Source organism: Vulpes vulpes, chromosome 13 (assembly GCF_048418805.1).
Source record: "Vulpes vulpes isolate BD-2025 chromosome 13, VulVul3, whole genome shotgun sequence".
Lineage (NCBI taxonomy): Eukaryota > Metazoa > Chordata > Mammalia > Carnivora > Canidae > Vulpes > Vulpes vulpes.
Genome location: NC_132792.1, coordinates 151,733,462 through 151,747,791, shown reverse-complemented (window position 1 = coordinate 151,747,791; position 14,330 = coordinate 151,733,462). Strand labels below are relative to the sequence as shown.

The 14,330-nt window shown below is 41.1% G+C and overlaps 1 protein-coding gene across 4 annotated transcripts in view; it reads left to right on the top strand.

Annotated features, from left to right (window-relative positions):
- The first annotated feature begins 8,224 nt into the window (after positions 1–8,224).
- Positions 8,225–14,330, top strand: part of SYT14 (synaptotagmin 14) — a 209,038-nt gene continuing 202,932 nt past the window's right edge. For 2 of the 4 annotated variants that reach the window (XM_072733346.1, XM_072733347.1), the window contains exon 1: positions 8,225–8,359. In XM_072733346.1, coding sequence (XP_072589447.1) covers positions 8,347–8,359 — 13 coding nt within the window. In that variant the 5' untranslated portion in view covers positions 8,225–8,346. The remainder of the gene's footprint in view (positions 8,360–14,330) is intronic. The other 2 variants (XM_072733349.1, XM_072733348.1) reach the window with 2 other exon arrangements.

Below are 14,330 nucleotides of genomic sequence, written 5' to 3'. Positions count from 1 at the left end.
ATGACTTAATTTTGCCTCATTCTTGATTGAGTTTGATTTGACATAGAATTTGAGCTTCATAATCATTTTTCCCTCAGTTCTCTGTAGGCTTTGCTCCATCCTTTCCTAATATCCGCTTCGCTGTTGAGATTTCTGATGCTAGTTTGAATCTCATTTTGGGGGAGTTGATTTTTTTGCTTTTTATGTACCTTTATTCCATCTCTGGAAGCTTTAAGAATCTTCATTCTTCCTTTTCTGAAATTCGGTGGGTATGGTATGTCTGAATATGGGTTTTTATTGACTCAAGAGCTTCCTTAGCTCTTGGAGGGCTCTTTCCATCTCAAGTCCAGAGGCTTTCTTTAGACCTGAGAAGTATCTTTCCAGTATTTAACTGTCGGTGCTTCATACCATCTTTTCTTTCTCTCTGAATTCTTATCAGCAAAACACTAGACTTCCAGGATTGACCTATGAATTTTAATTTTTTTCTCATATTTTCCACTAATTTGCTTTTTTCCTCTTCTATCTCTTGTTTTCTTCATATTCTATTTTTTCTTTTATTTATTTATTTATTTATTTATTTATTTATTTTTATTATAATTTTTTGTATTCTATTTTTTCTTTGTTCAAATACCTTTGTTGAAGCACATTTAACAAAAAATAAATTGCATATATATTTAAAGTGTATGGTTTGATAAGTCTTTGACATGTGAATATACCCATGAAACCATAACCACAATCAAGATAAGGGACATATCCATCACCACCAAAAGCATCCTTTTGTCCTCTCTCCTTCCTGCTCCTCCCTAGACCCCTCTTTCCCCTCTCCCTCAGGCAACCACTCATTTGATTTATGTCACTATAGATTGTCATTTGCATATTTTAGACTTTTATATAAATGGAACCACACAGTATGTATCCTTTTTTTATCTCTGAATTCTTTCACTTAGCATAATTATTTTAGATTCACCCATGATATTGTGTATATCCATAGTTCATTTCTTTTTAATTGCAAAGTGTTATTCCATTGTATGGTTATGCCAGAGTTTGTCTATCCATTCACCTACTGATGCACATTTCAGTTGTTTCAGTTTTTGGCAAATAAAGCTGCTATGAATATTCATGTACAAGTCTTTGTATGCACATATGGTTTCTTTTCTCCTGAACATGTATCTAGGAGAGGAATGACTAGATTGTATGGTAGGTATATGTTTAACTTTTCATGAAACTGCCAAACTGTTTTTCCAATGTCCTGGTGCCATTTCCATCCCTTCCAATGAATCTTTTGTTTCAACAAAGCATTTTTTTAAATGTCAATAAGACTTCTTTGTTCTTGGATTTTTCTCTGCTTATTTTTTCAATAGCAGTCTTTACTTAATGGCTTCTAATACCTTTCTGAAACTCTCTGAGTTTCTCTTGTGATCATTTATCTGGTTGCTCACTTAGGCCCTTTCCAAATGTCTAGAGACCCTGACTCTCTATTCATATTTTTAAATAAAGAACCAGGTTGAATAATATAGGTAGCTAGTGTATCAAAATATCAAGGGTTTATCTTGGGGTATCAACACTAGGAGCCTTATCCCTTCCTAGACAGATGTTATATTTCTTTAGAGTCTTCTGATTTTATCCTAGGTACAAATTCTACCTCTGGAGTTAAACTGGATAAATATTTAGCAATATAGGAATAAACTCAACCAAGTATTTTTTGGTTGGAGGAAGAGTCTGAATGGAGGAGAAAAAAGACAGGGCTTAGCATCTGAAAAAGTATGTTTTTCCCTATGTAGACTGATCACAATAAAATGCAGTAGACAGGAATTAGTAGAAGTGGTGGGTACCTTGATAGCTATATCTATTATTTGCGTGTAACCGTTTCTATTGAAAGTTTAACAAAATATTTGTGCATATTGTTTTAGGAGAGAAATTGGGTTATTTAAGGAGTTACTAGCAAATGTGTTTTAAATCAGATTTTTGTGGTGTTTTTTAAATTTAGTGAGCATCTTCATGAGATGAAACTTTAAGATAGCAATTGAAACCCCCCTATGATAGCCCCCCCCTAAATTGTGGGGGCTCCTGAGATGAAACTTTATGATAGCAATTGAAACCCCCGTATGATAGCCCCCCCCTAAATTGTGGGGGCTCCTGAGTGGCTCAGCCAATTAAGTGTCCAACTCTTGATTTCAGCCCAGATCTTGATCTCAGGATCATGAATTCAAGCCTGAGGTTGGGCTCCATGCTGGGTGTGGAGCCCACTTAAAAAAAAAAAGAAAAGAAAAGAAAAGAAAAGAAATGTAAATTGTGTGTAGGGTCTCATAATTCACTTCCAAACCTGAGCATATCATGTAAAACTCAGAAACTGTACTCTTACAAATCACTGTCCTATATTTGATTATTTTGGCCCATTTTTTGGATCCTCAAAAGATGTCCCATAATTCCATTAAAAAGTTGCTCCATCATAAAATTAAAAAAAAACTTTGTGGACTTTTTTTTAATGTCAGAGCATGGCATGTTATACGACACTAAACTCTGGAAATTTCTCCTTTCATTCATACTAGTATATGTTTAAGCAAAGAAAAAGTCTATACTGGGGAAACATAATTGGGAAGGTAAGTAGAAACACTATGCTAGATAAAAAGTTCTTTGAGTTTTTTTAAAAAGCTCTTTTACGTTTCTCTTTGCCATAATCATCAATGATGATTTTGACATTTTATCAGATTGTTATACAGATGTACATATTAAAATACAAAAACTAATATAAAGGATCCATGATACCTAAGCCTGTTACCATTTATTTATTCACTTGACAAAAATTAATTATCTATTTTTATACAAAGAATTGTACTTGGCATTCTTGTATTTGATGAGTTTAATAAGCAATAAAAGCTCTTAATGACCTTCTCTGAATTGGGCCCACACATTTATAGTTATATAAACTAAGGAGATTTAAATGACATTTTCTAGCATAAGACGATTTTCTCATCTAACTCAGATTATTCATTGATTTTTTTAAGTGTAGTATTCGATTTCCTTCCTGCATTTGTACATTCTTGAGGCCTTCTATAACTTGCCTCTTTCTACATGAGAGATGGCTGTATTTACTGGTGTGTGACATATTTATGGCATTTAAAAGATTTGTGGCATACTTTTTGACCTTTGAGTGAAAATTGTTATATAACTGTCACTTGTCATTATGGGAACATCCAGCTGTGAAAAAAGGTCTTAAATATAATCAAGTACTCCTACGTAGAACGAAATAATACATTTCTTTGTTGTGAATAAAAAGGTTTAGCTATTGCAGCTTGTATCCTACTAAGCATGTACTCGTTGGACATTTTGTGTGAAATTAGACTCTATGATTGGAAGTTCTAGTCACTTCTCTACTCTGACAGGTAAGTATTGTGCTGTGCTGCAGCTGTCTCAATAAACCACAGGGGACTACTCTGTGCATTTAGCCAATAGCAATACCTTCATTGATCAATAGGAAATTATAACAGAGATTACACAGGAGCATATCATATTTAGAGAGGAAAAGGAAAAGGGTGTAGGTGGCCCTTCAGTATGCATAAAAAGTTTCGAAGATAATAACGGCAGGAAAGTATAGGGTAATAATTAGTGTCTGTGCTATTTGCTCTCTTCTTTCTTTTCTCTGGTAGGGCTTCTGCTCTCTCTAAAGCTTTAGGTGGCATGAAGGAAAACTACCATTTGATCTAAGTGAATAAAAACAATTCTAGAATATTCCATGTTTAGTTTTTCTTGTAGCTATTATTGTGCTGCCTATGGTGGGGTAGGGGACAAATCTTGGGGAAAATAATTACTGGAGGAAGTGAAGGAGCAGAAAGAATTATCCTGATTTCTGTTTATTTTTACCTTTATCTTCCCATCTCAATCTTATTTACCTCCACATGGCATGATGGGTACATTTCTTACTGTACCAGGTCATAAGATAGAGTATCCACACGTGGGAAATTTCTACTGTCCTCCTGCCATCAGAGACATTACAGTTTATCCCACCAAGTACCCATTAAATAATCTTCTTTGGCAGTCCCTCCCTGCACACCACCATGTCACTTCCGTAGCTCTCAGGCCGTGTGGTCCAATAGTGTAGGCACTAACCACATGTGGCTAGTGGCCACTGTAGCACACAGCACAAATACAGGAGGTTCAGGAAGTTTTCATAGCCACACTCAGTTCTTCTGAACACCTATGCTTTAAGGGAACCTAAGGGAAACGTGCTGAGGTAGAGTACCCTTGTAGTCATCTCTTACAATTTCCCAATATGAGAATCCTCTACTGGGAACTATCTCCCCACCCCCTGTCATCCATACAGGTCCCATGGGGACTGCTGTAGTCTTCTATGACCCTGTCATTATGGCCACAGAGGATTTTTTTTTTTGTCAGAGGTGTGCACCTGATCCAAGCTGGGTCAATTTTAGTTCCTGGCCTCCTGATTGGTCTGGGGCAGGATGCTTTATTTAAATAGTGTTAATGACACCCCACCTTTTTTGGGAATTTATGGACTTAGGGGCCCAGAAAGTTGCCAGAATCTGTAAGCCATAGAGCTTGGAATTTCTCAGGTGTCATGTTTTCCACTGTAGGGAAAACACATGGTGAGCCAGAAAAATGAAACCAACATGCAGAGAGGGGTAGAGAAAAGAGGCAGAAATTGTAGTGATAGTATTCAGGTTCCCAAGTGCAGCTGATACTGAGGGCCAGGTTTATTTCTATACTCCTATCTTTATAATTATCTTTCCATTTCCCCTAAGCTAGTTCAAGCTGAGTTACTTTCATTGGCAAAGTTACCAGAACAAATAAGTAATATTATAACTGTTTCCATGACAGTAAGATTCATGAAAGAAATGTAATATTAATGGTTGTAACTAGATTTTTCATTAGATCCTTATATCCAGCTACATCTCAGATAATTGCTACGGCTAACAAAGCTTAAAGTTTAAAAATGTCTCTCTTGCTCAAAGAGTCAAAATCCCTGGGTAACATAATTTAACACCTACTAAATTTTCCAAAATATAAGTTTTTGTATAGGTAATTGTTAAGTGTCCTTTTTTATATATGCAGCTATATGTTGCTAGGTAGTATTTTTTCTGTTCTTTTAGTGGCTTTGGTCTTTTTCCATTGAATAGCTTAAATTATATAAAAGAAGGTTCCAACTTTAAAAAATTTTTGTTTCTAAAACGTAAATGCGAACTTTTATAAATTGGAATATATTTTCCATCAAGATATTATTGCTATTAATGGTGGTAGGTTATTTTGGTCAGCACACGAACATTACTTTACTAATGAAGGTGAAATTACCTTTCACTTACCCTTTGAGTTGACCTTTCCACATAATTCACTTTCAGTACTTTCTTACTAATGTTTTAGCCACACTGCTCAAAGGCACACGAGCTTTCTTGTGCCTGGAAGTCAACTATCATCTTAAATAATATTTCTGTGAAATATTAAGCTGAACCTTAAGTCAACTATCATCTTGAATAATATTTCTGTGAAATATTAAGCTGAACTTTAAAATACCAACAACATATTTCCATTACCAAATCACAAGAAAGGGAATGATTTTGACTTCTTTTAATTTTCTTTTTCCCATCGCAGCCCCTATCTCTGCAATACATGGTGGGAAAATTGGGTAGTTGCTTGAACTACATGTTTGGAAACTATTTTGCAAATAATTTATTAATAAAGAAGAATGAAGAATATACAATGCAGCAGTTCTTGAGTTCCCCTTAGTGCATATAGGTGTATAGACTAAACATATTTTAGAGATATGAGGTCAAAATTAGAAAAAATAATGTCAGTAGGTAGGATGAGTAATTAATAAAATGTAAAATATTTACATTGTAATTATATTATTACCCAAAATTAAGAACATCAAACCCGTAGCATATTTTAGAAATATGAGTATATATGCATAAGAAGATAAATCTCAATTCCAAGTGGCCACTAAGCAAATTTAGCAGCTATATGAAATATTGGAAAGTTAAAGTAAGCCATATGGTATTGTTCATGACTAATCTCACAGAAAACTTCCAATTAAAAATTTGTAAATTTGCCTGGGTGGCTCAGTGGATGAGTGTCTGCCTTCGGTTCAGGGTCCTGGGATCAAGTCCCACATTGGGCTCCCCATGGAGAGCCTACTTCTCCCTCTGCCTATGTCTCTGCCTCTCTCTGAGTCTCTCATGAATAAATAAATAAAATCTTTAAAAAAAAGTTGGAGAGGGACGCCTAGGTGGCTCAGTGATTGGGCATCTGCCTTCGGCTTGGGGCGTGATCCTGGAGTCCCGGGATCGAGTTCCACATCAGACTCCCTGCATGGAGCCTGCTTCTCCCTCTGCCTATGTCTCTGCCTCTCTCTCTCTGTGTCTCTCATGAATAAATAAATAAATAAAATCTTTTAAAAAAATTTGGAGAGCACTTTTTTTTTTTTTTTTTTTACAGGTAATGTTGGCAGGGGCAGTTCTGTATTCTAATCTGAGGGAAGATGTCATCACTACTGAGTAGCCTTGATCTAAATTCCCAGATCTGACAAGTTTGAAACTGAGGTTCACTACACATACACAAATTAATTTTCTGAGCAAACTGTGGTGATATTAAGCTGGATATGAAAGCTTAGATAGCTTGGTCATATATACAGTAACTTGTGTGTTGGCGATGAAATAACAATAAAGTTTTTCTGGCTTTCAATATGGAATTCTTAAAAAGGTTGAACAATCGGATTACTCAGAGCCAACCAGAAACCATGAACTCAGAACTGTCAGTTTCAAGTTCAAACTAATGCTTTGGAGTTTAAGATTTTTTTTTCTTTATAGGAGGTTACCTAGAGAACGTATCTTTGGCACTATACATATTTTATCTGCATCTCATAGATATCTAGGGTAAACACACACAAACACCGAGCTTTCCTGAAATGAACATTTAAGTTTTTTCTGGGTAGAATTCATTGGTTCCTTCAATAACAACTCTTGCTTATAACCGGCGTTTAGCACAGTGCCTGGTTCCACAAATATTCGCTGAACTAATGAAAATGGTAAAGAATGAATGTCTACTGAACATAAGCCATGACTGAGGAAGAGATTACATAAAAGAAATGAAAGACAGTTTCTGCTCTAGATTTACAGTCCAACCTCACTTACATAAGTGCAAAATCTTTTCTTCTTGTGTCGTCCCCAATATAGCTACTTTGCACTAGGAGTTAGCATTTTGTCTGCCTGGTGGAATCAGTAAACTCCCCATTCCTCAGTGTGGTGGATTGTCCAGATCCTCAGAGCAACCAAACGAAGTTGTGAGTTGGGTAAATGGTTGAGTGTGCCAGGTAGCTCAGGCAAAACATCAAGGGGACCCTCGAGGCCAGTGGTCCAGGCTGGCCTGTGACTGTTCATGACACCCACAGGTCTGCCAGTTTAAAATCTGTCAAAGCTGGGATCCCTGGGTGGCGCAGCGGTTTGGCGCCTGCCTTTGGCCCAGGGCGCGATCCTGGAGACCCGGGATCGAATCCCACGTCGGGCTCCCGGTGCATGGAGCCTGCTTCTCCCTCTGCCTGTGTCTCTGCCTCTCTCTCTCTCTGTGACTAGTATAAATAAATAAAAATTAAAAAAAAATCTGTCAAAGCGTCTGTCTGATCCCTACTTTCGCATGGCCTCAAAGGCGTGCTTGCAATGGGCAGGTAGGTGTCCACTCCTGTTTCCAAGGGGAACAGTGAGCTCGGGCTGGTGGCCAGCTCTATCAGGAATCTGTGTGTGTGTGATAGGGAGACAGAGAGAGAGATAGGGACAGGAAGCCGCTGTCCTTAGGACGCCTTTCTCCTGTTTGCCTTTTGCCAACTAGCTGGCCCCGGAGCAGGGGTCTGAGGCGGGTGCTGGACTGATTCAGGCAAAACCAGCGCCAGAGAGGCTGGGACGCGGAGCCCGGGCTGCAGCCTTCCAGGGGAGACCTGTCCGTGGTCCTGAAGCGCATCCCCGGCCCGGAGGGGGGGCCGGGGCCGCCTCTGCCCACCTGGGGCGCGGGGCCGGGGCTCCCGGGCTGGGCACCTGTTTCGAATCCGGGCGCGAGGCGCCGTGGGGGTGGGGGTGGGGGTGGGGGTGGGGGTGGGGGCGGGGGCGGGGGCGGGGGCGGGGGCGGGGCGGCGTCACGTGCTGGCGGCCGCGGCGGCGGCCCGGGAAGGTTCCATCGCTCCGGCGGCCGCAGTCGGGCGCTCGCGGGGGGTGGGGGGCTCCTCCGCCCCGCCCCGGCCCGCCCCGGCCCTCCCCGCCCCGCCCGCGGCTCCCCTGCGGGGCCGGCCCCGCCCCTCTGGCTGGCGGCCTCGCCGCGTCCTCCGCCCGCCGCCCCCGCCATCCCGTTGGTGCGGTCCAGGGCGAGCACATCATGGCGATTGAAGGTAAGTGGAGGCCGGCCGCGGCGCGGGAGGAGGGGCAGGCGGGGCGCGGGGCTCCGAGGCGCCCGGAGGCCGCGGCGGGGGCCGGGGGGGCGGGGGGGGGCGGGGGTCCCGCCCGCGCCTCGGGCCCGAAGGTCGCTCGCTCCGGCCCTGGCGGTCCCGGCGGCCTCGGCCCGCGGCCCGGCGCGGGGAGGAGCCGGTGCACGGGCAGGTGCGGCGCCCGCGGCGCGGGGGGGCTCGGGTGCGGGCCTGCGGAGGGGCCCGGGAGCGGCCGGGCAGCCCCGGGCACCCCCTCCCCGCGCCCCCCCCCTCCCCGCGCCCCCGCCCGCGGGCCCCGCCTTGCCGCGCACCGAGTCCAGCGTCGCCCGCTCCCGCTCCCGCTCCCGCTCGCGACCCTCCTTGGTCCCTTCTCCGGAGCCCTCGCTGCGGGGCTCGCTCCGTCCGCCCCTCCCCTTCCTGTGGTGCTGTAGGGCGGCCGGGAGATCTGGCAGGAGGTTAATTTCTCAATTTCCTCAAGCGTTATCCCTCCACCCCCACCCCCACCCCCAGCCCCAGCCCCAGCCCCAGCCCTCAAAACTGCTCCCCCCGCCCCCCCAACTAAGAGAAGTACATACACCCTGAATAACACGCGCACGCTCGTAGCACCCTGCAGGTAGGGCCGCTCCGCCGAGTGGTACAGTGTCAGCAGCTCTCAACAGCTTCAAAAAGTACCTTGGTTGTTGTTACCTAGCCACATGAGGTGCTTGGCATCGGGGTGTATCTTTCTCTTGTTGCAGAAACATACTATCAGTCCACTGAGTGTTACAGTGTCAGCAGCACTCAACATTTTCAAAAAAGTAGCTCGGTTATTTGTTACCAAGCCGGATGAGCTGGTTGGCATCAGGGTGTATTTTTCTCTTGTTGCAGAAACATACTATCAGTCCACTGAGTGGTACAGTGTCAACAACACTCAACATCTTCAAAAAGTACCTTGGTTGTTGTTACCTAGCCACGTGAGGTGCTTGGCATCGGGGTGTATCTTTCTCTTGTTGCAGAAACATACTATTGCTCCACTAAGTGTTAACAGTGTCAACAACACTCAACATTTTCAAAAAGTAGCTCGGTTATTTGTTACCTAGCCGGATGAGGTGGTTGGCCTCAGGGTGTATTTTCCTCTTGTTGCAGAAACATACTATCAGTCCACTGAGTGATACAGTGTCAACAACACTCAACATTTTCAAAAAAGTAGCTCCGTTATCTGTTACCTAGCCGGATGAGGTGCTTGGCATCAGGGTTGTATTTTTCTCTCGTTCCAAAAACATACTATCTGGAAGGAAGCGTCTGTGTTTTTGCTTTGTTGTTAAGGAGGATAGTGTAGACATTAACATCACACGTCTAGGATATTTATGTGAGAGCCTGCAGCGTCTTCCAGCTCCTGTCTCACTTTTAGCTTAACTCAGACAGTGAAAGTAGTCTGTAAAATTTACCTGTGTGGGTGCACGCGTGGATGGATTCACATCATCTGTACAGATGTTCATGGTACCTTTAGCTATATCATTATTAGCTTAATAATCCTTCCTTCCAAGTAAAACTTTTCAGAGGATTTCCTATCTTGGTGACTGGCTAGAAGGTAGGTAGCCTACCCTTCTGGAGGTTCCTTTTTGTCAGGTCCTGTGGTCTCCAAAATAACTTTAGCTGAGTGTGTATTTTTATTTTAAGAGACTGATTACCTGTTACATACAAGACACACATTCAGACACATTTCAGATCACTTCTTTAGCTAAAATGATGGGAAAGCACTGGAAGCAAGACCTGCTTCTAACTTTTGATAGTCCTGTTACCCAGAGTGGTACTTTCAAACTCTTCTCCTTACTGTATTTTTAACGAGAAGTTAAAAATCCAGAAACCAAATCACTAGTTAATTTTTTTTTTTTTACCTTATTTCTACAACCAGTCTGCGGTAGTATTTCTTAATGATGTGATAAAGCTAAAAAGTTTATGCAGAAGGTGAGGAAAAATTATCCAGATAGCATCTGGATCTGACCATATAACTTTTAATTTCTTGGGGTATTTTGCAGTTTTTTTTTCTCTTTTTCTCAGTCCTCTCCTCCCCTCCCACTCTACCCCCCCCAACCACCCAAAGTTCAATGTGATCCATTCCTTTTTTTTTTTTTTTTTAATGTCAACTGCTGGCTCTTTGCATGCCTATTACCACTTGTATGTTTAAAGAACAAGATTTTTGAAATTCTCATATTCTCTAGATTCTTCTGTGTTTCACATATTCACATCAGTTTTTTAATACGTAAGCATTCATTGAAGTTTTCATAATATAAAGATTAGGAATTATATGTTTTCTAGTTTGGTAAGGAGAATAAAGTTAATTTTAGCATTTCAAATAAAAATGTTGGGTCAGGTTAGTCTAACTGTGCTGTTGATCACATACCAGAGCCCATTCTATATACATACCATTCCCTTGCTGTTTGTTATGAAGCAAAATGAGCTCTTGATGAGGACTTTGTACTGGGGACACCTTAGAATTTTAGGGGTTCAGGGGGGCATCTCATTCAGCCTTCTTCCCAGTGAAGTGGCTCTTAAAGCATTCATTCCTTTCATTCACCTGTTAGTTCTGAAGATATTGAGCGCTAGCTGTACTCCGTGTTCTGTGCAGATTCTGTGGGGCCATAAAGATGAGTAGGACCACACTCCTTCCCTCAAAGCGCCCATGCAATTATGAGAGCACATGAAATTAGCCATGCAATTATTATATAGTGTGAACAACAAAAGATGAATCATCTTTTGTATAGAAACGTTCAATGGCACATGAGTTCATGAAACTCATGTGCCAGTGAACACTGAACAGTGTCTGCCAAGTGGAACTATTATTCTTACAGTTCACGAGATCTTTCAATCTGACCAAAAACCTGCCATTCAGTAACTTGTCTATCTACTTATCCTAGGTCTGCCTTCTGGAGCGAAAATTAAAAGTCCACTATTCCCTGTGTTTATGACATCCCTTCTACCGTCTGAAGACAGCTTTTGAGCATTTTCATTTATAGACAAAATATCCAGTTCTTCCTCTGGATGGTGTACAGTTGTATGTTCTAAAGTTTGAAATATGGCAATGAGCCATTCCATTCCAGATGTGTTATTGAGTAGCAAACATTTAAAACTGTTCTATCATTTCTTGTCTTGTGCACAATCCGATCAATGTAGCTTAATATTAGAATGGCCTTTTTGGAACTACATATTGGCTTAAGATGAGGTTAAAATCAACAAAACCATAGAGTCTCTTCCCCCTGAACTACATTCAAATTAGATGTCTTCAGTCCCCTGAATAGCAAACCAATGTTTTGAATCAAAGCACAGATGATTTTTATGTGTTAAGCATATTCTTATTAGCTGTGGCCCAACATTTTAGCCCTTGAGTTTAGATTTTTAAGTATTAAGAGTTACTTTTATTTCCTCCTCTGTGTAAAACCCATATTTTACATACTAAGTAATTATTCACTTCCTCCTTTTATCAGATAACTACTAATCAGGACTTCAAACAGATATAAGATGGTGGTGTTCCTGCACTGATCTAATATAATTCCAGTCAGAGGTGAAGAAGTTAGCTCTATCTTGGGTTAAGGTACAATTTTGTAAAAGTATTTTGAAATACTGAGTAGTTTACAGAGCCTTTTTGTTACCCTAGAGGTCTCGTGATAACTGGGTTGGGAATCATTGCTCTGCCCTTGCCTCTCAAGACCTGTAGTTGTCATCTAGGGTATTCACTCTTGTAATGTTAGCCTGGGTCAGTCTGACATTGTTAGCCATTTCCTGTTATTTTTTGAAATTTTCTCCTTCTCCCTTGATCACTTACTTCTCAGTCATCTTTTCATCTCCTTTGCCTAATGTTCTTTGTGTTTCCTTTCTTAACTCTGTTCTCATCCTCTTTACATGCTGCTATATAATTGCACACATTGGTAATTTTATAGTCACTTATTTATAATTTGTCTTCCCTGTCAATTTCTAGACAGTAATGTCTTGTTTATTTTGTACTTCTTAAATTTTGCGAAGTTTCTAAATATAGTATTTACTTAACAAATGTTTTTCTTGAATTGTTATAGTGGAATTCTATATATTATCTATGTTGATTGCATCTGTTGCCTGGATGTATTTGACCAAAAATCTGACATTCGGTAGCTTCTATCAATCTACTCACCCTAGTTCTGCTTTCTGGAGCAGTAAATTAAAAATGCACTATTTTTTTTAAAAAGATTTACTTATTATTTTAGAGAGAGAGAGAGCACATGTGCTGAGTAGGGGCAGAGGGGGAGAGAGAGAATCTGAAATAGATTCCTCACCTAGCGCAGAGTCCAGCTCGGGGCTTGGTCTCACAATTCTGAGATCATGACCTGAGCCAAAATCAAGAGAGTTGGTTGCTCAACTGAGCCTCCCAGGTGTCCCTAAAAGTGCAATATTAACACTTACAATGAGAACCAAGTGTTGAATGGAAGTGTTGAATCACTATATAGTATCCCTGAAATTAATACTACACTGTATGTTAACCAACTGAAATTTATATAAAAACTTTTAAAAAGTACACTACTAATAAAATTATGCAGAGTTTTCCTAATTTTTGTTTTCAGGTAGTAGCTAGATATCTTGAATGTTCCACAGCAATCCAAAACCTTCTACATGTCCCAAACTAAAGTTGTCATCGCAGCCACCAAATCCAGTCTCTGTACTCCCTACTGCATGCAGATTTACCATCTGAGTGGTATTTTTACATAACCGGATATCGGAGCCTGAAATCTGGAAATCAGTCCTGTCTTAAACTCACCCTCCCCTACCCACATCTTGTTGATCAGCCGTCTGCATCTCAGTTTATGATGCTCTGTGCTTACACTTCAGTTTATTCCCTCTCATTAAGAGCCTTGTATTACTTTCCTAAGCTGGTGTTGTGTTGTCGTTAGCACTAGTTTTAGGGTTCCTTCCCATTCATTTCCTGAAGTATTGCTGGTTACCCTCGTAAAACGCAAAGCTAAAATATAAACCCTCAGGATAGCGATCTTGAATGATCTGACCTACGCTCCTTCATTCAGTCCACATTTTTCTGACTTTTCCATAAGAATATCAGGACACTCCACAAAAACTTGTTTGCCCAAGTGAAAATATTCACCTCTGTTGTTAATGTGCTGTGTGTTTACTTAACCTCTCTGGGTAGCATTTTTTAAAGTTGTAAAAGAAGACTACATTAGAAGAAATCTGTGTTTGTGTGGATATGTGTGTATACATACCTATGCTCTTTATTCATAAGGCACTTTGTCATTTACCACACATTTCCAGGTACATATTTTTTAAATAATCAGTACAATTCTGAGGTGCTCTTAAAGACTTGTGGTGACTCTAAGATTTCCATGGCAGGATTTGGACTTTTGAAATATTGAATTAAAAAATCTCATACAAACATGTTACAGGATGAGTCTGGAGGGAGAGCATCACATCCTTCCTGCATTCCATGTTTCTGTTAGAGATCATTAGGTTGTAATTGGCAGCAATATAATGAGAAAGGCCTGTCTGTCCACTTTCTGTGGCAGAGTGGGGCAATTTATTGAATAGATTTTTTTTGGGGGGGGGGGATTTACAGTTTAGTCAGTGATATTCCTAAAAGGGATATTTTGACTTTAAGCAGGCATAATATTTCTAATGTTTTGCTGAGGGTTAGGATCCATTGAGATACACAGTATTTTATTCTGAGACCTGTCTCTAAGTACTTTGGAGTACCTGACTATCTGTTTAAGGATCCTCTCCTCATTCACTCAACAAAATTAGGAAAAAGGAGGGAAGGGGATCCCTGGGTGGCTCAGGGGTTTCACGCCTGCCTTTGGCCCAGGGCGCGATCCTGGAGTCCTGGGATCGAGTCCTGCGTCGGGGTCCTGGCATGGAACCTGCTTCTCCCTCTGCTTGTGTCTCTGCTTCTCTCTCTCTCTCTCTGTGTGTGTGTCTATCA